This window comes from Sminthopsis crassicaudata, chromosome 4 (genome assembly GCF_048593235.1).
Source record: "Sminthopsis crassicaudata isolate SCR6 chromosome 4, ASM4859323v1, whole genome shotgun sequence".
Lineage (NCBI taxonomy): Eukaryota > Metazoa > Chordata > Mammalia > Dasyuromorphia > Dasyuridae > Sminthopsis > Sminthopsis crassicaudata.
In genome coordinates this window covers 61,686,692-61,708,014 of record NC_133620.1, presented here as the reverse complement: position 1 = coordinate 61,708,014, position 21,323 = coordinate 61,686,692, and the positions used below count along the sequence as shown (strand labels likewise).

The window sequence follows — 21,323 nt, the reverse complement described above, 5'->3', positions numbered from 1 at the left end:
TTTGGATAGGAGACAGGAGTACACCTTTTAAATACTCTGGTTCTACAAAATACTGAGAAGCAGGAATGATGATGGACAAAACAAAAACAAGATTTTTAGGTAATTGAAGATGTAATATAGGGCTACCAGAGCTCCTCAAAAAGCTAATGGAACTAATGGGTTCTTTTATATTCTAGTCAGAGATACTAAAAGGAACTATTTCAGATTCCTTGTTGAACACTTAAAACACCCAGGCCTTAGCAACCACATTTCATTCAATAACTCCAGTGAACAATGAAAGCCTCATTTTGACTGCAATTTCACTTAAGAGCCAAGCTGAGAGACAATAGTCAAAGTTGCCTAGGTCTACCCTTCCTGTTCAGCTTGGCTTAGACAATTTATATAAATCACTCTCTTTCTGGTTGTCTATCCACCATTCTTCTCTCTCACTACAAAAACACCAAAGAGGAAAGAAACCTAAAATAACTGAGAAATCTACATGAGCCAAAAATTGCCTCCAGTAATTAATTATCTGCCTAGTTGCATACACGACACCTAGGTACTTTGGCTTTTATCACAAGAGCAGGTCCATACTACTGATCAAGATATATTTCAGAAGACTGGAACCTAGAAATTGAAAATTATTATAGGAGACAGTTTGGGAATCTTACACAATTTTTAGGGAGAAGGGATAAGACAAATGAGAAATAATAATGGGTATAGACATATAAAAGTAGACACAATGATTTCATCTCTTTCCAGAATTACTCTGATACATTTATCCACAGATTGCCTATTTCATCATCTGCTGATCAATGGCTATGCATTAGATAAGCTTCACCTTGACAATCAATGGCCATGCATCAAGGTAGCCTTAGACCAGTCAAATTTAAAAAAAGAAAAAAGAGAGAAGACTCCCTATCATTAAACTATGAAAAAATGTTGTCTAGGTGGGCTCCATAATAATACATTTTTTAAAACCTCTAAAACCAGTATTAATCCAAGACATGTGGAAGAGAGATATAGAAGAGAGATAAGATGATATCTGTATTACCTCTCCAACTTCATGGATTTAAATATGCTTTACTAGAATTACTTGGGCATTGATCACTTTGGTTTTATATGCAGAAAAAAAAAATTATTGACTTAAGATAAAATCCAGTCTTGTTATGTTGGCAGTACTAGAACAAAAGAGAATTCTTCTCTGATCGATAAAAAAATCAAATGAAAAGATTTTCCTAAACAGGAGTTTATTCCTGAGTCTAGGGTATTACCATGGCTTAAAGATGGAAAACTACTCTAAAGAGACAAAAAAGATGAGCTGTCATGGTAAATGAGTTCCCATGATTTCACTCACCCTTGCCTTCCTAAAATATTCATAATGCATTCAGACAGAAACTTGTGTTTGTCATTATTTTGACCATTACATGCTCAATAATGCTACTTGATTTGACCTGCCAATAATTATATAGAACAGACTCCTACAAAACTAGTTCATTCTCTTCCCTACTTTTAGTCAGTCATTGCTTAGTCGTGTCTATAATGCCTTAATAACAGAAGGCTGACCAAAGCTTTATTATTAAAAGGTAGAAAGTATTAAAAAATAGGTAGCCATCAACTTCATCAGCTCTAATAAGTACTTTGAAGGCAGAGCGATGTCTTGTTTTGATTAAATTTATGATTATATTCAAAGGGACAGCTAGATAGCACAGTGGATAGAGGACCAACCCTGAAGTCAGGAGGAACTGAGTTCAAATCTAGCCTCAGACACTTAACACTTCCTAGCTGGGTGACCCTGGGCAAGTCACTTAACCCCAATTTCATCAGCAAAATAAAAATAATAAAAAAAATAATAAATTACTCAAAGAAGGACAGCTACTCAGTACCCTTAACAACTGAGATTCTTTTTTTTGTTTGTTTGCTTGTTTATCTAGACTAAAAAACAAATAAACATTTAGATTTTGGGATTTTTGGTATTTTGAAAAAAAAATTTAAGATAGAAAACAAATCTTGGATAAATTTGTGTTTCTGTTTGAAGGTTGTTTTAGTTATGAATGGCCAATAAAATATTTTATACTATATAAACAAAACAGCTCAAATAGAGATTGGGTCCTAAATAATTACACTTAGGGAAAACTGATATTTTATTACCATATCTAGATTAAACTTAACTAATCTAAATCATTAATTAAAAAAAAAATGTATGTATCAGTTTCAAATTTAACCCTTGAATTCTGGAAATCTCATTAACCCTGAAGTAAAGTTCTTTCAAACTAGAAAATTTTGAGGGTTCTGTGCTGCCATTAAATCCCTTTTCTTGCTAACAACAGGAATATGATCCCCAACAATGTTAACCAAGTAAATCAAAATTTTAAAGAAGATATCTCTATGAAACCTGGATGTTTAGGCTCATGTATCATCACTAAATTATGAAGATCGCATTTTGCCCGGTGAACAGTTTTGATGTGTCAATGAGTCCTAATAAAGATACCAGGGTGTTAGCCGGTTTGTGTGTAACTGTGCCCTAGGAGATACTGAAGTGAACCTCTGTGCCAAGTAAGAAATTATCTTTGTATGACACTATTGCTGTCTATCTGGGGATGAACAGGTAATATGTTAATAGTGGAAAAAACATTGACCACAGGCAGGAAATCTGGGTCCTGGTTTCAGCTTGCTACTAACTAGACCAAGTCAAATTTATCATGATATTTTAATGCTGAAACTCAGTTTTTTATGTTCACAAATATTTTCCCCAAGAGATACACAGACTCTGATAGCCCTAATGGCATGGGAAGGCATGAAGGAGTATCTGAGAAACACATGTCCTAAATGCAAATGATTAATCTCTGACTTTTGACCCTGTCTGATCAGATGTTATTGGACTGTAGGCCAAGAGGAGTCTTAGAAATGAAAACAACAACAAAACACAGAAGATCTGAAAAGGAAGCCCTTAAAATCATTTTATGCAAGTGTCCATACTCACTCCCTAATTCCCCATACAGATGGAAGCATCCACACTATCAACTCAAGAGGGTGCTACCCTCCTAATGCTTCACAAACAGTAGTTAAAGCAAAAATTTTGGATCTGAATAGACTTTTGGGATTATCCTATTCTATTCCTCTTTGAAAAAGTGATTCCAGTGGCTACTCTTGCCAAATGAAAGCCTGTAGATAAAATATTAAATCAGGATTTAATTCAGAAGATTAATAAAAGACTTTAACACATCAGCCTGGTAAAGAAAATTCAGACCTTTCAGCCTGTCCAAGGTGGGCCTGGTTCTTCTTAGCTCCTGGATGTTGCACATTCCCTTCGGTTAGTGCTTGGAGGTAGAAGGGCTAAAGCTGTGGCTAAGCCAGCCTCCCCTCCCCGGGGCGACCGGACAATTGGACACACGCTTAGTTTTGAATGGGAGGTAGAAGAATCTGCAGTTACTTCTCTGCCTCAAACAAACACCTCTCTTACACAGACACACAAAAGCACCCACACCCACACAGCCTACAGGGTTGGCTGGCTACCTCACAGCCCTATTAGAGCAATCCCTAGAGTTTTTCATAACCTAACTTTTAACTTATTACTCCTGATCCCCTCCCAGATAGATTCAGGCCACATTCAACTAAAGTCCTTTTCCTACTTCCCCTCATTTTTAACATGCACCTTACTTTAACACCTATATCTCATCTCAAAGGAATAACTAACTGTATTAAGTGGCCACACTGTGCTATATAGCTTTTTTTATAAATAGAAAGTGCAAAGAAACATTTTCTTGGCCAAAATACAACCAAAGCAATAAAAAGCTCTCTTTGTCTGGAATTAAAATTTTAGAATCTTTGACACAATTAAATGAAATTATTCTGTTACCAAGATCACAGTAGATGAGTAAGTACATTTATAAACATATACTTAGGAAAAAAGATAGATAATAAGAAAATAATCAAAATTACCATTATTCCTTTGCAGGAGCTATCTTTAATATACCAATCTGTATTCAAACAAATGTGCACAATTGAATTATACTGAATTATATTAGTGTTATTTTAAGTTTGGCCAGTTTCCCTTCCCTCCCCAGAAAGAAAACAGGCTCATTTTTTAAAAATACAAGTTACTTGAGTTAAAATTACTTTTGTAAAAATTAAATTACGAATGCCATATAAATTCTAGATGTTTTTGCTATGTGACTGCCTTGTCTATTCTATAGAGTGATGTCAATCATATTTCTCTCACTGATTCTCTTAATTTGGCATCATTGGCATTAAAGGGCCACTTATTAAAATATTTCTCCCTCCCTGTAACTTAATTTTCACAGTGGCTCTTTTGGCTTTGATTACCTGCTTTATAATTGTTATGTCTATTAAAAATCTGGTTAATGAATTTATAAAAATTTTCTCCAGATTGAAGATGAAAGAACCCTAATCTTACTGAATCTATTTTCTAATTGGCCTTGAACTTTTAGACTTTTACTCCTAAGAAGAACCAAGTGAGGAAGAATAATGTCTGGGGGTCTTTTCCAGGTCACCTTTCCTTTTATTTTATTTTCTCATTCACAGTACCAAACCACAAAATTTACTGCTATTTTAAATGGGAACCTCTATAGAGTGAATCACACAATGGCTCCATCTAGGGGGAAAAAGAGCAGGCAAAAGAACTAGTTCTCACAAAAAATTATTTCTCTAGGTGATCTTTACGGGTTTTCTCTGTCACAAAGGGCAGACTGAGATAAGTGGCTCATGTTATAGTAGACAAAGGCATTGCATTTCCCCCTATTTAAAAATCCAATTTGATATGAAGCTTAAATACTTTAAGTATCTCTCACCTAGTTTCTCAAATCATAAACTCCAGAACCTCCTTTTCCCTATCACTAATGTGTTGGTGAATTGCGCCAGGATTAAGGCCTTGGATTTTCAAGAATTCCCTTTTCCTTTTCTATGTATGCATTCATCTAGGACTTGACAAGAAGCAATTCTCTCATTCGATATAATTACTGGAGAAGTTACTTATATAAGGCACAGGAAATGGCTGTCTCAAAATCTTTCTTTGATGAGAAAGATCAGTGAATTGGGGTCATCAACTTGCTAGACTAGAGTCCCAGCTTTCTTTAAAGTACCTTTCCTATTAGAGTGATTGTCTGACTTTTACCATCTGGTGCCTTGGAATTATGTTTTCAATCTGAAAGATCTATATAAGAATCCTAAATTTCAGTAATCTTATTTTGGTCTAAAATGGGCTTCACATTGCATGCTAATGCTGAAGGATTAAATTTCATGTAAAACTGTGCTGTAGATTTGCCATGTGAAAAATGTGAAATTCAGAGGAACCTGTTCACCTCTTAGCACAAACATTTGAGAAAAGAAAAAGATTCTAAGTCAGATATGGTAAAATGGAGCTCACATTCCAAAGGGAGTTATTATAAAACATGCTTCTGTTATTAAGGAACCTACAGCTCTGAGAGAGAAGCCATATAAGCATTTACTATCACCTGCTTGAAAACTACTAATATAGCTGAAGTCTCAAATTAGTATGTGCTGACATATCACATTTTGCACTCCTCTGTAGTAACTTTGGCTCACTTTGCATAGCAAAAGCTACATGTGATATGTGGGGGGATGTTCTAAGGATTATATGCATCATGATCCCAGTGCCAAATCAGCCTGAGGTATCTTGGCTTCTGAAATTGGTCTCATTGTCTCCTTTTTCAGCTCTTTCCCTGATCTAAAACAGTTATCAACTGACAAAACTACACCCAATATCTATTAGATTTTTCAATGTTAAGTGATGGAACAAGAAAGCCATGATATTACAATTCAAAAGCCCTCACTTTTGCTAGAGCTGACTTGGGAGCACATCATTCATTCAGAGTAAGACGAAGAAAATGAGTGACTTGAATCTGTGGCAACAACATCTAATCTAATGCTACTGAGAACCAATTCTCCTCAGAGAAAACTCGTTTTCCCAGTCCAAAGACTCCTCTAGTTATTAACATCATGAGAATATACTCCACCTCACACACAGCCTGGCAGATGGCAGGAAGGTAACATGAGAGTAGAGAACAGTTGATTAAGCTTTTAACAAGTTCCTCAATCAGAAGATTTGAAAGAGAAATGCAGATGTCTAGGTAGACCAAGTGCTCTTGAACTGTCAACAGAAAAGGAAATGGATTAACTATATGTTTACTATTTGTAAGAAGGTTTGGATTCCAAAACTCAATTGCTTAAGCAAACAGTGAAATAACAGTTCACATAAAAAGGATCTCAGAATCTAGGATACTGAACGCTCAATATAGGTCAGCAGTGTGAGGCGTCAGTAGGCAATAGCACATTACCAACTATGAGTATGCAAAAAGTAGCAAAAATATATTTTTAAGGATGTGGAGAGAAGGATTAAAGAGGTGGATTCACCAATTCTTCTTGTGCAAGAAGAGAACTGTATGGTTCTGCACACACATATTGTATCTAGGATATGCTATCACATATTTAACATGTATAAGACTGCCTGCCATCTAAGGGAGGGGGTGGAGGGAGAGAAGGGAAAATTCGGAACAGAAGTGAGTGCAAGGGATAATGTTGTAAAAAATTACCCATGCATATGTTCTCTCAATAAAAAGTTATTAAAAAAAAAAAAAGGTAGATTCATCATGAGGCAGTGAAGAAAAGTTGACAGTGTGCTGGATTTGGAAGCCCCAAAGATCAGAGTTTAAATCCCTCAGACACTTATAGCTTTGTGATCTCTGTGTCTCAGTTTTCTCTTTGAAGAGTTGAAGGGATTGGACTTTGATAGTCTGTAAGTTCCTCTCTATCTCTAAATCTATGATACCATTTAGCAAGAGCAAGACATAGAATATGGATAAAGTGTTAAGCTGGGACCCACAAAACATTAAAAGCCACAAATGGGCTTTGAGACCATTAAATACATACAGCCTTTATGGAAGATCTTTGGGGAGGTAAGGAAAAAAAAAAATCACACGGCTAAGTACGGGCAGCAATCTGCCTTGGTGAAGTGAATAGAGATTCCAATGGAACTCTGGCCCAGTGGAGCATACCAGTATATGCCTTGGCAGCTACTGCCACTAGACTGCATAAGTGAAGGGAGAGTGTGCCCAATAAGAGATCCCAGCTCCACTGTACTTTGCCCTGTCAGAGGAATATGTTCAGTTCTGGACACTGAATTTTTGGAAGAATATTGGCAAGTAGGTGAACATCCAGAAGTGGATCCCAGCCACTGTCAACTGAAGGAACTGAGAATGTTTGTTTACTCTAGACAAAAGATGACTCCAGGAGGATGTAAAAGTTGTTTTCAAGTACTTAAAGGGCCAATTGGATGGAAAAGGAAAACCTATTCTGCATTGCCCCAAGGTGCAGAACAAGGACCAGTGGGCGAAAATTGTAGAAAAGCATATTTGGGCTTGATGTAAAGAAGAATTTCCTAACAATCAGAATTTTCTGTAAGTGGAGTGGACTACTTTGGGAGGTAGTAAGTCCCCATTCTTGAAAGGTTTCAAATGACAACTTGTCTGGATGTCATTCTGCTTCTGCTAGGAATCTGCTAGGGTCTAGGATTTTATAATTTCTGCTCTGTAAAGAAGACAGTCAGAGGTTTCCTAAAGTATAAGTATTCTTTAAGGAAACCTCCAAGGTTATTTGAATAAAATGTTCTTTAATTTCATTTAAAGTGCATAGATATAAAAGTAGAATAAGGTGAGACTGTTAATCCAAAAGGGTTTGTAATGGAACAGGTTTTTCTGTAATGCTCTCTGATCCCTTAGGATGAGTGATTACATGGCATCTGGACCACAATTCCCTTTAAGAGGTTCTCAATTATAATCACTAACATACTTTCAACTACTGACATCTATGCAAATCCCAAGACGCTAATTCCCCATGAATTCATTGTACAATAAATAGTTTCATATGTAGCATGCTGCCAGCAATAAACATCCCTCCTTTTACTTTAACAATCAGCTTTGGCTCGCTGAAATGGATTCTGAAGCCAATGTACAGAAGGCTCAAAAACTGAGAAAATTTCTGTGTTCCTTAATCTCAATGTGACAAGTTTGCAGCTTGGGCCACCAGCTTCTTGTAGGACAGTTATATAGGACAGTTATACTAAATGAACTCTGTTTCTTAGATAGGAAAGAGGTGGACTCAAAAAAATGGATGCTTTATATATGCCCTTAAATTAGATCTTAATGTAGATGCCAAGATTTGAAATGCTACTGAAATCGATCCCTGTGATACTGAACTATTCCATCTCACCCCATCATGTGACAGCTTTCAGAGGATATCTCCTTGAGAGTTGGGAAAAATGGCCATATGAGTCAGAGGTTTGTGATCAGGTTCACCCTGGACCTCTGTGCAGGCTGATGCAGGGATGCCTGGAAACCCTTCTAGTCACAGGTATCTCAGAAAATGGTTTTGGAAATGGATGAAGTCAGATGTTCTTTCCAAAAAGAGCTTGTTCTTTGACTTTATCTTGAGTTCAGGTGACCTGACTTCTTCAAAGGTCACATCAATCTATGACTCCATTAGTGGGGTTAGTGTTGAAGAGTTGCATCAAATCAACACTAGCATCAAAAGTAGTTCCATGTTTTCTTTCCCTTCTTTCAAGATAAACAACTTTGTGCTATAGGTAACTACATTTACCACCTATTATCCCATTGCTGCTCAAAGAGTAGATCAATTTATAATCTTGGAAAGGCTTATTGTTACTTGAATTTCAATAGAATGACTTGCCTGACAAAGAGGCTCATAAATCCAGATGGTATTCTAATTTTTACCGCCCCACCAAAAAAATTGTATATATGCTTTGGAATGCTTCAAACTAGAGTTCTGAAGGCTTGGTATATGCTTAAATTCTTCAATTTTAGTGAAGGAAACAAAAAACCAATTTAGTATTTACTGGCTTTCCTATACAAGGCAGCTTGGTTTCTCAAGCTTGTCTTTACCCAGATGTGATATTACTTCAAATTACATGTACCAATGGATCACACTCAGCATGACTAGGTTCTGGGCTCCTTTTAAAACCACAGCTGCTATAGGGTTCCTTTGTGATCGTAGAGAGGGCAGTGCTCCTAAAGATATGAAGGGGGTTCTGCAATCTTTTCTAAATGCTACTACCAGGATTATCTTAGTTTGGTGATTAGAAGACAATTTTTAATTAGCTATTTACTAATAATAACTTAAAAACTGACCTTACATCTTGAGAACAAAGTTGACTATGTTACTTTAATAACATTTTCCAAGATTCCTCTCATCTGTCTCAATGGGTAAATTCCACCTCTCTGGAGTGGTACTCATGCAGATGTTCCTAAGTGTGTGTGGGAGGTTACCAGGGATAAGCCACTGGTCCATCCTAAATGAGTGAATTCAGACTACTCATGAAATTATATAAAAAGCCAAAAGATCAGATAACAAGAAAGTTAAGGGAGAAAATGAGAAAGCAAATGGAAGGAAAAAAATGATGATCTGAGAGAGTAAGTAAGGGAAAAAAATATTTTTTAAAAAAACCAAACATATAAATGAAATTAAAATTTGGGCTTTTAAATCTTAAAGGTTGAAAATTCTTGATTAAAGAAAGTTATCGTTCATGAAACTTTCTTTTGAATGGGAAGCCTCCCAAGAAGGTCAGATTTTGGTTACCAATTGTTTTTGTCTAACATAATTTTTATTGAAAGGACAAAAACTTAGGTAACCCTGAAACACCACATTGCACAAGCTCCCTTCCTATGTAAGTATAATGTGCCCTAACAAAGGAGTCAATGAACAAATATTCTGGAATCTTGTAGACAAATATCTAGTCAAATAGGAGAGGATTAAGAAAGAGTGTTCACCGGATATATAGGACAAGCCCACAAATCTCTATCCCAGAAGAAGGAATACTCAAGAAAAATGCTAGATAAAAATGTGCACTGTACAAAACTAGGAGTCTCTGCTATATTTTAAGCTAAACTTGCTAGATTTACAAAGTGAGTAACAAATTCATAAGAGTATATGACGATAGCTCAGATAATCTTGCCTATATACATTCCTTTAATTTAAGACACTACATATAACCTTGAAGGATGGACAAGAAAGTTTTCCCCACCAAGGATTTATATTTCTCATAATCTTCTAAATATTTCCAATATCTCATGATGTCTAAGTGCAGCCACTCCTAATGCACAGAAGCCACTAGAACAATGAGAACCACCATTCACAGTGAAACAGATCGTGGACAAACAAACATACATTCAGAAAAGAAATAAATTACAAGACAGTAATTTGTTCACAGTTGGAAGGAAGGTGATTCTAAGATAAACTTAAAATGCAACAATCCTTAACAATAAGTATTTAAACATATATATATATATATATATATATATATATATATATATATATATATATATATATATATATATATATATATGTATGTATCTCCTCACATATACAGAATTCTGAAGAAACCTGGTTTAATTGTCAGTTATTTCTTCTGAAACAGATAATTCTTACTTGAGGAAAATGCTAAAATCAGATAAAAGGGATGGTGGCCTCGGAAAAAAAAGTAATTAGTACTAGAATCCAAACATATTTTCTCTAGCAGGACTGAATCTGCTGTCTGCTTCCAGTAAATTCACAAGAACTTCAGGTACCTAGTCTCACAAAAGCAGTGACAGAGAAAGAGAGAGAGAGAGAGAGAGAGAGAGAGAGAGAGAGAGAGAGAGAGAGAGAGAGAGAGAGAGAGAGAGAGAGAGAGAGAGAAAGAGAGAATGAATGTGAGTGTGTGTGTGTGTGCAGTTATTTTTTAAAAGGTCTTAAGGCTTACTTTTATACTATCTGGAAACTACTTTAAAAGAGCCATGCTATCATGTCTGTTACTAATCAATGAATTACCATAACTCTGAGAGGCAAGGAAGTTCGATTCTAAGGGCTTCCTTTTTCCTCTACCCAAAGCCTTCATTATCTAGGGAAGCAGTATAAAAGAGGTAAAGAGAGAAAGAAGCCTTTAAGAGTGACATCCCCCTAACCCAAACTCTTAAAGGAACTGGTAATTTATTGCTATGGAGCTCAAACTTCCCAACTTATATTTTAACAGAGACAAAATAGCAGCAATGGTAAATCTTGGAGAATTCTTTCAAACCAGACCATAGTTCCAGGGGAAGTACTTTGCTAATGGTTTTGCCTTTTTCACTTCCCTGACTCAATCACCGATTAAAATATATCTGTATTGTCCCGGAAAATACATCCTTTGGCATTTTCCACTCTCTTCCAATCTTTGAAGTGGCAGAGGTTAGTCTTGATACAATTCGGTGCACAAATAAATTAAATGAATTTTATAATTGTAAATAGATTCAACTCAGTGAAAGGGAGATTTGGTAATTAGGATCCACTGAGGGTGATGTGATGGCTACTGCATGTTAAGATATTTAGCTATTTATCTTCCATACCTTACAATCTGTTAAATTATTTTCAAGTCAAGCCTTCTTTCTCCACCCTAGCATATCTTAATTAACATTTCCAACTTCTTATCTAATCAAAATGTGGCCTTTCTACTATGATGAGAAAGTTACAGAATTCTTACCCAACCAAGGTTGCTATAGTTAGACTCTGAAACTTTCTGAAACAATTTCATTACCACATCCTTCTCCCTCCTATCAGAGCACTATTAACCAGTAAATCCTAGTTTTCAACTACTGTCATAATGAGAAAATACTTATATTTTTGCTGCCAATATCTTTGGAAAATCTCATTTCACAAAAGCAGGAAAGATACTAATAGTCAAAACAAAATTAAAAAGGAAACAAAAAAGCCTTCCTATATCTCCTATCTTTCTTTCTCTCCAATTTTGTCCTATTAGCTTCTCCTAGAAGATGAAGAGACATAACTCACCCCTTTGATGAGTTGGTCTTGGAAGGTTTATGATGTACACGAAATGAAACTCAAGACATGATAAATTCAACTGAGGTCAGAGGTAAATATGGTTCTGAGTAAAGAGAAAACAAAACATTAGAAGGAGTCTTTTGAGTAGAGAAAGAATAAAGCATTAGTCTGTGTCCAATTATAATATAACTATACATGTAGATAATAAATTTATACTTTCATTCAGGTGATGGGTAAGAGTTCAGTAGAATGAAAGTTCCATTTCAGAATATAAAAAGATGCCAGTTGCGGTCTTTATTTTCTTGCTGAGAACAGAAGCAACTTCCTTGCAAAGTACCACTTACTGAACAAGAAATGAGATCCTACCTAGTGCCCTTCATTTTATACAAACTAACATTAATATCAGCTACATGACCTTTAAGTAAAAATTTAGCCCTTAGTGCTAATCTAGTTTCATTTTTCTAGGGAACATATTTGAAAGTTAAAATTTGGTTGTTGATGGTTTAGTTCAAATTAAGTAAAATAAAAAGTTCATTTTTGGACATAGTTAAGAGGCAGTGTCTATCCATATACCTCATACCCACCCAACCACATTCAGCAGATGTAGAAAAAATATGACTAATCTCTATTACAGCCATTTTAACTATAAACTAGGGCAATGCCACAGTGAGACCTGAATAAGAATTTTGGGCAGTTATAGAGTCAATCTTTTCTAAGGAAAGGTAAAAAAAAAATTGCTTTCCCAAGCCTTAGTTTATTTTAAAACTAGTTTAAGCAAGGATTTTATGAGTGTTGTGATTCTGAATAGGCCAATTAAAAGGAAAGAACAGCACAGAGAATTGTGCTGATAGAACCTGGATAATTGGGATTTTCCTCTATTCACAGTATTAATACAGTAAAAACCTATGAAAAGTTAAATAAAGGGAAAAAAAAAGACTAAATTTCACTACATACTCATGGTCCTTGTATATGAATAATAGTGTCCAGACTTCATTGGAGCCCTTTGTTGCTATATCTAGATGGAATTAATGACCTTGACTAGGAGAACTTTTTCTTTTATAGCAGTTATTTAACATCATCATTACAGTTTGGTAGGGGTATAAAAGTTATACTTTCTCATGTCTAAGTAACTAAGAAAGTAACAAAGTATTTCCCGGCATACTTTCTCTTATAAGCAGAACTGATTTGCATTTTCTTCTTCCTTCTTTTTGGTAGTTTTAAAAGCTATGTCTAAAGCAGCATCTTCTGGACTTCTCCCCCTTTTTCTTCCCATTCAAATATGGCAAAATTTGTCAAAACACCTCTTAATATCAGTAACTAATTAAATACTTCTCTAAAGATCCTGGTCTAACTTGAACTCTTGGCCATGGAACACTGATAGTCCTCAGAAAGCCACTGAAAACAAGTCTCATCATATTATGTTGCTGCCAGTGAGGTGGTTCTAAAAACAAAATGCAGCTCCTGGAAAGGAACAACCTGCTCCTGAGCAATCTATGAAGCAAGTTCTCCCTTTTATAGGTAGGTTCTCATTACACAAAAGCATTATACCACTTAAAGAAACTGTGTCTTCCTGAGCCCCTCCAAAAAATTCAAAGACTTCTTTTGGAGGAAGGAATACAGTAGGGCACTCATAATTCAATAACAAACTTAATTTGCTTTTTAATAGCCACCCTTGCACTCCAACTTCTTGTTTTCAGAAAAATCTTCTTCTTTGCCTACCTTCCCATCAATCACAAAATATTCTTGGAGGGGAAGGAGGAAATGACCAGTGTGCTCACAGTAAGTTCACCATCACTAATATGACTAATACCCAGTAAGTTATTTTTTCATTTTCACGTACCTCTGCACCAAAGCAATCTCTTAAGCCACTGCAGATTTTAAATACTTCAAAGTAAAACTCATCAAAAAGCCAGTAATCATTTCAACAATGAGGGAGGACAGAGATTTTTCTATTTGCACTTGTGTCTGAAAGTAGTTTCCTACTACTTACCTGCATGTCTTAGTACTCAAAAAAATCCTACTATAAGCACAAGCCCTATTCTTCCCTTTCCCCCTTCAGGGCAAGGTATATGCGGGACTGGTTACTCCTCTCCATGATTTTCAACTTGAGAGAACCTCATTAATACCTAAAAGTGCCAGAGACCCAGTGAATAGTGCTAAATCTTGAAAATGACCAAGAGAACAAACATGATCCAAACTGATCCTCTGTTCATTTGTTGCAACAAATGGGGGTTCATTCTGGGTGCTCATGATGATGCTCTGTGGTAAGTGCCCTGTTGCGTACTTTTAAAAAGCAATATTCTCAAATGAATACTAATTTGCTGAGGGTTTTTGTGAATTGGCAGACTGGAGACATAGGAATTAGTGAGGTTCTTCAAATGAGCAGGAAATATAAGCTATTATATTTGTAGGAGGGAGGTGAATTATGGTTGCAATAGGAATAATAGCTTTATATTTCCTGAACCACAATGTTGTTGTAACAAAAAATTCATTTAAAACTTCATATAAAATTTATCAAACATGAAGATATATGGATTTAAAAACACGACCCAGAATCATTTCCACTGGGAAGTGATATTTCTGATGTACAATATTGCTGTTATATAAGACCAAGAGCCAAAGAGGCTTGACAAGACTTTGGTGGTCAGCCTTCAGCTCATTAATCCATCTGGGCCAGAGCCACTGCTTAAATGCTTAGAGATGTGGCCTCCCCGTCAAGAAGCTGCAATGTGGTCCTGTGCCAGTCCACATTTGCAGACACCCACAGTTTCCCCACTCCTCCCTGTCTCCCTCACCACACACCTAATTCCCCAATGCAGCATTAAATAATGCAAATCTCATAGTTACTAGCTTAACTTTTGGTATCTTACGGGTGCTTACAGTTGTATTGCCTACTAGAATACTACTGCAAGAGGGTTGCCTACATGAAGCAATCAGACAAGAAGCCAGTTGCCTGGATGGGGCAAACAGAAAGCCCCCAATCACATTCTGTTGAAAAAAAACTTGAGAGTAATAAGGACCACCAGAACTATTCTTTTCCTTTGACTGTGGAAACAGTATTAACTGGCAGGGGAGGTAGAGGAGCAAGGGCCTGTTCTTACCACCTCCTCCTCCTCTCCTGCAACTGATCCAGATGACAGAGGTCTGAATGCTGTGCTTATTGGAGCTGGGACATTACAGCCACCAAGGTTAGTCACCTGGACCAATTCACAGAGTTGAAACCATGGTTGGTAACTAAATGACAGTTTATCCTGGAATTTCTTAAAAAATTTTTCTTAAAAAAATTAACAAACCAAAGCTGTTGATCCCTGAATCAGAAAGCTGTTTTGCTTAATTATTTTCTGAGGTGTGAAGTGGGGGAAGGGAAGGGAAGAGCCTTGAGTATTTTCCTGTACTTTGTTAATCCTCTAGTTTGGCAACATCTTGGGAATGTCTTCCTGTCTAGTGATGTGGCATTTTGTGAATCCAAGAACTGGCTCTTGGCCCAGATGCTGGCTGCTTATGGCCCAGAATGGGGCAGAGGACCACCCCCCTCTGCCATCTTTCAATCGGGCCCAGTGGTGGATACAGATCCCTGTGCAGTCTCCCCAGTGGCAACTGTCTCTTCCTGTGGGGGTGACTCTTCCTCAGCCTGTCCCCGGGATGTGACTGTTGTCTCAGGGGAGATGCTGTGAGGCCCCTCGAGGGGCATGCAGCCTGGGTGGTTCTTGCGAAAGTGCTGGTTCAGGATGGCCTGGAAGGGGAAGCTTTTGCCACAAACGTGACAGTGGAAGGGTTTGTTGCCCGTGTGCTTGCGGATGTGATACTCCAGCTGATCTTTGCGGGTGTACTTCTTGCCACACATTCGGCAGACAAAAGGTGTGATTCCCATGTGGAGGCGCATATGGCGGTCCAGGCTACCTTTCTGGTTGAAGGATTTGGCGCAATAGATGCAGGTGAGACGGGGATTGTATCGGAACCATCTCTCAGACACTTCTTGTTCACGAAGATATTCCACATAGCCACTTACTCCAATCATTGCTGACTCTTCAACCTGCACCAAGAATGGAAAATATACACATAAAATATTAGATACAAGTAAATCCAAATATGTTATTTCAAAAAAAACCTATTACATCCTATGTGATCTCAGGCTATTCAACCTCTTTGGGATTCAATTTTATTATCTGTAACACTAGTATACTACCTATACTACCCAATACTTATATTCTACCTAAGGGATTTGCTGAAAGATCAAATGAAATATCTAGGGTGAGGAATGAGGTAAAGAACCAAAGATTGATGGAATTACTAGATATAAGGGAAAAAAATTTTTTTAAATAAACACCTGCATTTTTTAAGCACAGAAATAAAATGAAAAAAAAAATTGGCAAGATTCTGTTTCTTAAAGTCCTGTTCTCATTAAGTTATTATGGTTGGGAATTCTTAAATCTCTGACAAACTTTACATCAAACATTTGAATAGTTCCGTTCTTCATTTTCAAAGAGGACCAATGACATCATGGGTAATGTCTTCACTTACATGTGAATTGGATTTAAACGAGGGAGACTTGCATAGAGAGTCTCACTTAGTCTCCATCTCTCTCTCAGTCATTGGAATCCAGTGGCAAAACAAAAGTCAAGAGGAACAGCAATAGCCAGGAGTGCAGTGAATAATCACAGTGTCTTCCATGTCTAACCAAGCTCTACGTGTTCCACAGGTCCACCTTCATGGTCATTGGAACAAATTGTTTTCACCTGCTCATTCTACTAGGGTGAGGTGGAAAGGACAGGACTGAAGAAATAGGCTTCATAGGCTTGGGGTAGACAGTTTCCTTAACCTGCTGGGTTTGGGGTCTGTCAGTTCTCCTCAGCTTGGTTTAGCCCATCTGCCAAGATGGGGGACATGAATGTTCAAAGACCAACACTCTGTTTAGGAGGGCTTGCTGAGCCCTTTTCAGGGCTGCTCATCTCTCTTTGAAGTATTTTGCTTCATTATCAAATAAAAAGCAAGAAAATTAAAGGTTACTTTCTGATTGATACTAGATGCTTCTAAAGAACCTGTTCGATAGACTACCTTGCAATAGTGAGACAACAGAAGACCAACTAAAACAATTTTTTTTACCAGGCTAATAAACAATGTTGAACTGATGGGTCTTTCTGATCCATCTACATAAATCAAATACCAAAATAACAAACTGTGGAAACATACACTACTTAGTTATTTAAAGACAAAAAGGCAGAAAACAAGATTAATTTTGAGGGCATAAAAAAGAATTAATTTATTCTGTGTAGTTCATACAATCAAAGATTTAAAGCAGGAAGGGACCTTTGTGGCCAGGGAATTTAATACTATTATTTTCCAGATGAGGAAACTGAGGCTCAAAGAGGTTAAGTGAATTGCCACAATCATACAGGTAGTGACGAAATTATTAAACTTAAGTCTTGGAGGGGCAGAGTCAAGATAGTGAGGAGTAGACAGGACATTATCTGAGTTCTCCCCCACTTTCCCTCAGAATCAATGCTAGATCAAGCTTCTGAAAGGATTTTTGGAGCAACAAAACCGACAAACATTCAGAATGTAATAATTCTTTAGCTTTAGATATCTTGGAAGGATGTCAGGAAAGGTCTGTCTCATTGGGCAGGGAGAAATGTGCCTAGGGCAGGGAGATCTGAGGCAGAGGAGTGTTAGGATTCTTATAAGGTGTTAAGTCACTGGAATGAATAGAGACAATAATTATCTAATTTAGCATGGTTCAGTATGATTGATTTAATCCTACAAAGAGATGTTATGGGCCAGAACTTGAAACAAGGTACTGAGTTTCCACTCATTGAGGAGACAATGGTTAAATCTAATTTAGCATTGATTTAATCCTACAACAAATAATGGTTTCCTTGTAATATAATGATTGGTGTATACTCAGTGTGGGACATGTAAGTGAGAAGCTCTCAGGACTTTGGGAGAATTTCAAGGGAACTTCGGGAGATTCAGAGTCAAGATTCATCCCCACTTCCACCTTTGTGCTAGCTGGAGACATTCGGACAAGAGCTCTCGGGAACCAAGGAAAACATCCAGAAAATTAGCCAAGCTCCAAATGAAGGAGATAAGATTTTGGAAGAGACGATAAAAGAGTTGGATTAACTCCTGACTGCATTTGGGATGATTATTGAACTGAACTGAAACTAAGGCTGCCTCCAGAAGCTCCCCAAGAGATCTGCTCCAAGAGAATGATTACAATTTAGAGAAAAAGTACATTACATTCCCTGCCTGGTGCAGGGAATTTAGTGGGAGGCCCTCAGCCAAAATACACTTGACAGCTGACTACTCTGTATTGGTTCAGGAGGCAGGCCAGTGGATCAGCAGACCAGCTGTGAGTCCTCCAAGACAATTACAGAAGGCAAATTGTGAATCCTCATACACCAGCAAACCAGGCAGGACTTAGCCAGGTCCAATGCAGCAGGAAAGCCTGTAGCATTGCAAGCCTCGATGTAGTCAGTGAGAAGTCCCTGTCCCCCTGCAACCTTGGGACAATCTCCCCTATGCCTTAAGAGCAGAGCTCAAATTTTAAAAATGAGTGAAAAAGCAAAAAGAATTTGGCTATAGAAAACTGCTATGAAGACAGGGAAGATCAGAACACAAACCCAGAAGAGGACACTAAAGGCAATATGCCTTCTGGTGAAGCTTGAAAAGGGGGAAATAAACTGGTTTCCAGCTCAAGAGGATCTTTTGGAAGAGTTCAAAAAGGATCTTAAAAGAGAGATAGAAGAAAACTGAAGAAAGGAAATAAGAGTTATGTAGGACAATTATGAAAGTTTTTTGGGGAAAGCCAACAACTTGGAAAAGAAAGCACAAAAATTGATTAAAGAAAACAATTCCTTAAAAAATATATTTGGGGGGGAAAAAAAAGGGTCTTCTTGATTGCAAGTCCAGAGTCCTATCAACTCTCATGGGGCTCCTCAGAAGGCAAAACTAGTGCCACTAAGTAGAAATTAAAAGGAAGCATATTTCAATTCAATTTAAGTTAAACTATATTAGATAATTGTTTTCCAACTTGAAGTTTCTATAAAAGCACAAGTTGCAGGCAATAACTTTTTCTCTGAAACATTATTAGTGATTTTTCAATATATTCCCAACATTTTATACTACTCTCACAGACAAGTCATTGACCCAACACCTCAGAGAAAACTAGGGAAAAAAAACCAAACAACAACAACTAGAAAGAGAACCTAGATTGAATTATAAATTTAACATCCTATATACTTATATTATGAAAAGTTCATTGAAAGTAATCAACCCATAAAACTTATTGAGTTCTCACAATTCAATTGGACAGTTATTGGCAGCATGTAATGGAAGGACTATTGGCTTTGGGTTCCTAAGTCTTAGCTCTGACTTTCAATTTGGATATAACTCCAGATCAGTCAATCTTTCTGGGCCTGAATGTTATCTGTAAAAAGAAACAATAACACAAACATATCTCTAATAGTTGGTGGAAGAGCAAATAAGATAACACATGTGAGAATGTTTTCTAACATAACATAAAGTATTATAATTCACTGAGGAATAATGTGGCATAGGCTGAAAAGCCAGCCTGCACATGTTGGCAACATGCCTGGGCAATTCCCTTAACCTCTTGATGCCTCAGGTATCCTAACACAATGTAGTAGAACAGGTTCTGATCTGCATTGGCAAAGGAAATTTGGATACTTAGGGGTTCCCTATACCAGTGAAGTCATAATAGGTCTGGACTGGAAAAAAAAAATTAACTATTTTAAGACACGTTCCTGCTTTTGAAATGCTTAGAAAACAACAAATACCTAAAAAACAGAGGAGATGCATATTTTCAACTGATGTTGTCAATTATCTCTTCATATTGCCTACCTCACATCATATAATTTATATATGTCATATACACAAGCTTTATATTAGTTTAAGCAGCTGGAAGTCACGTCCAAGTTATATGACATGGTTAATATTTTTCCAACTTCCCACAGATTTTAGAGTAACATTTTTTGGGGGATAATTAAATTTATTTTATTACAGAGAGGTACTAAATTTAACAGAAAATTTGAGAATTATGACTAAGTAGCATTTACATTCTTTTCCTTTCTAATTAGACAATGAACTCTTAGAGTTATTATAAAAGAAATTTATTTTTCTTTTTGCTAGTTATTTAAGAAGATAATATGTGGATGATGAAAAAATCAAGGTTAGTTTCAGAAGAATGTTGAATTAAGGCAATTAAAAGCAGATTTTCATGGCATGGAGAAAACTTGATTTTTATCTCTTTGTGAAGATCAAATACTAACAACTTTATTTTTTAGTCTAATTTGAACATCTATAACTGAACAATGAAGTCATTTATCCATTCATTTGAATGAATCAATACACACATCAGTTCTTCTCAACTGAAGGAAACTATAAGATGAAGATTGATTATTTTTTTGGAAACAATATCTTGGATTTACAGAATGCTTTTTTTCCAAAGTGTTGCATTAAAATTTCATCATTGAGGTTTTTACTAAATTTCTCAACCCTGTTGATTTCTGTAGACATCAGAAACAGAAAAATACTTTTTTTTCTAAATGTGCAGAAAGTAACTATGTTAAGCTGAGACCAGAATGACAGTGGAAATTGGTGGGGGTGAGGTGAAGGTGCTGCTGTAGAAGGGGAGGAGAAAGCCAAAAACCAAACCAAAAAGTATTGCAGATATCTGGAGGACTATTTAATTAATCCTAAATCCTTTTCTCTTATTTCTTCAAAAAAGTGTTGTCTAAGGGGCAGCTAGATGACGCAGTGGATCGAGCACCAGCCCTGAATTCAGGAGGCCTGAGTTCAAATTTGATCTCAGACACTTAACACTTCCCAGCTGTGTGACCCTAAGTGACTTAACCTTAATTGCTTCACCAAAAAAAAAAAAAAAAAAAAAAAAAAAAAGTGTTGTCTAATGAGACAAGTGTCTAGTAGTTTCAACAGAGGGCAAGAGAAATGGATACTGTGATGTTTAAAGTTTTGAGAGATACAATTTCTGATAATTTAATCAATTAATAAAATCAGCACATTAAAAAGGATGGTTAACTCTTCTAGACTAATAGCAGTGGGATTCACAGTTTAGATACCCTTCTGGGGGAGGGAGAAGGCCCTGAGAAATTATTTCTATCCGGACCTCCCTCCCAAAACCTTTATCTAGACAAAAAGATCTGTCTCCCCCAAGCTAGAATTGGTCCTCCCCCATCCTTAAGGAACCCTAACTTAATCCAACTTTCCAATAGTTCAACATTTCACTCCTCAGATATAGATGAGGTGTTCAAAGTCTTAGTGCAGTTTTATGATGAAACATGTTAAAAGCTATTTAAGCTATTATAGTTTAACATAGCACTAAGACTTTTGAAATATTCTCATAAAGTCTAGTTGTCATTTAAAGCCTTTCCCAATCTGGCCCCTTCCTACCTTCCTGGTCTTCATATACTTTATTCCTCCCCTCCCTCCACCACACTCTCAGAAATCTCAGTCTCATC

The 21,323-nt window shown here is 36.7% G+C and overlaps 1 protein-coding gene across 3 annotated transcripts in view; it reads right to left on the bottom strand.

The window, feature by feature from the left end:
* ZBTB37 (zinc finger and BTB domain containing 37) overlaps nucleotides 1-21,323 on the bottom strand; it is a 35,911-nt gene that overhangs the window by 8,141 nt on the left and 6,447 nt on the right. Inside the window, exons 3-4 of one of the 3 annotated variants that reach the window (XR_012489010.1) lie at nucleotides 15,727-15,859; nucleotides 11,836-11,929 (exon numbers count right to left, since the gene is read on the bottom strand). Coding sequence is in view for 2 of the 3 variants with exons in the window: in XM_074308378.1 (XP_074164479.1) it covers nucleotides 15,371-15,859 (489 nt within the window). In the remaining variant the exon portion in view is untranslated. Of the gene's footprint in view, nucleotides 1-10,374; nucleotides 11,930-13,031; nucleotides 15,860-21,323 lie in introns of those variants that run through there. The other 2 variants (XM_074308379.1, XM_074308378.1) reach the window with 2 other exon arrangements.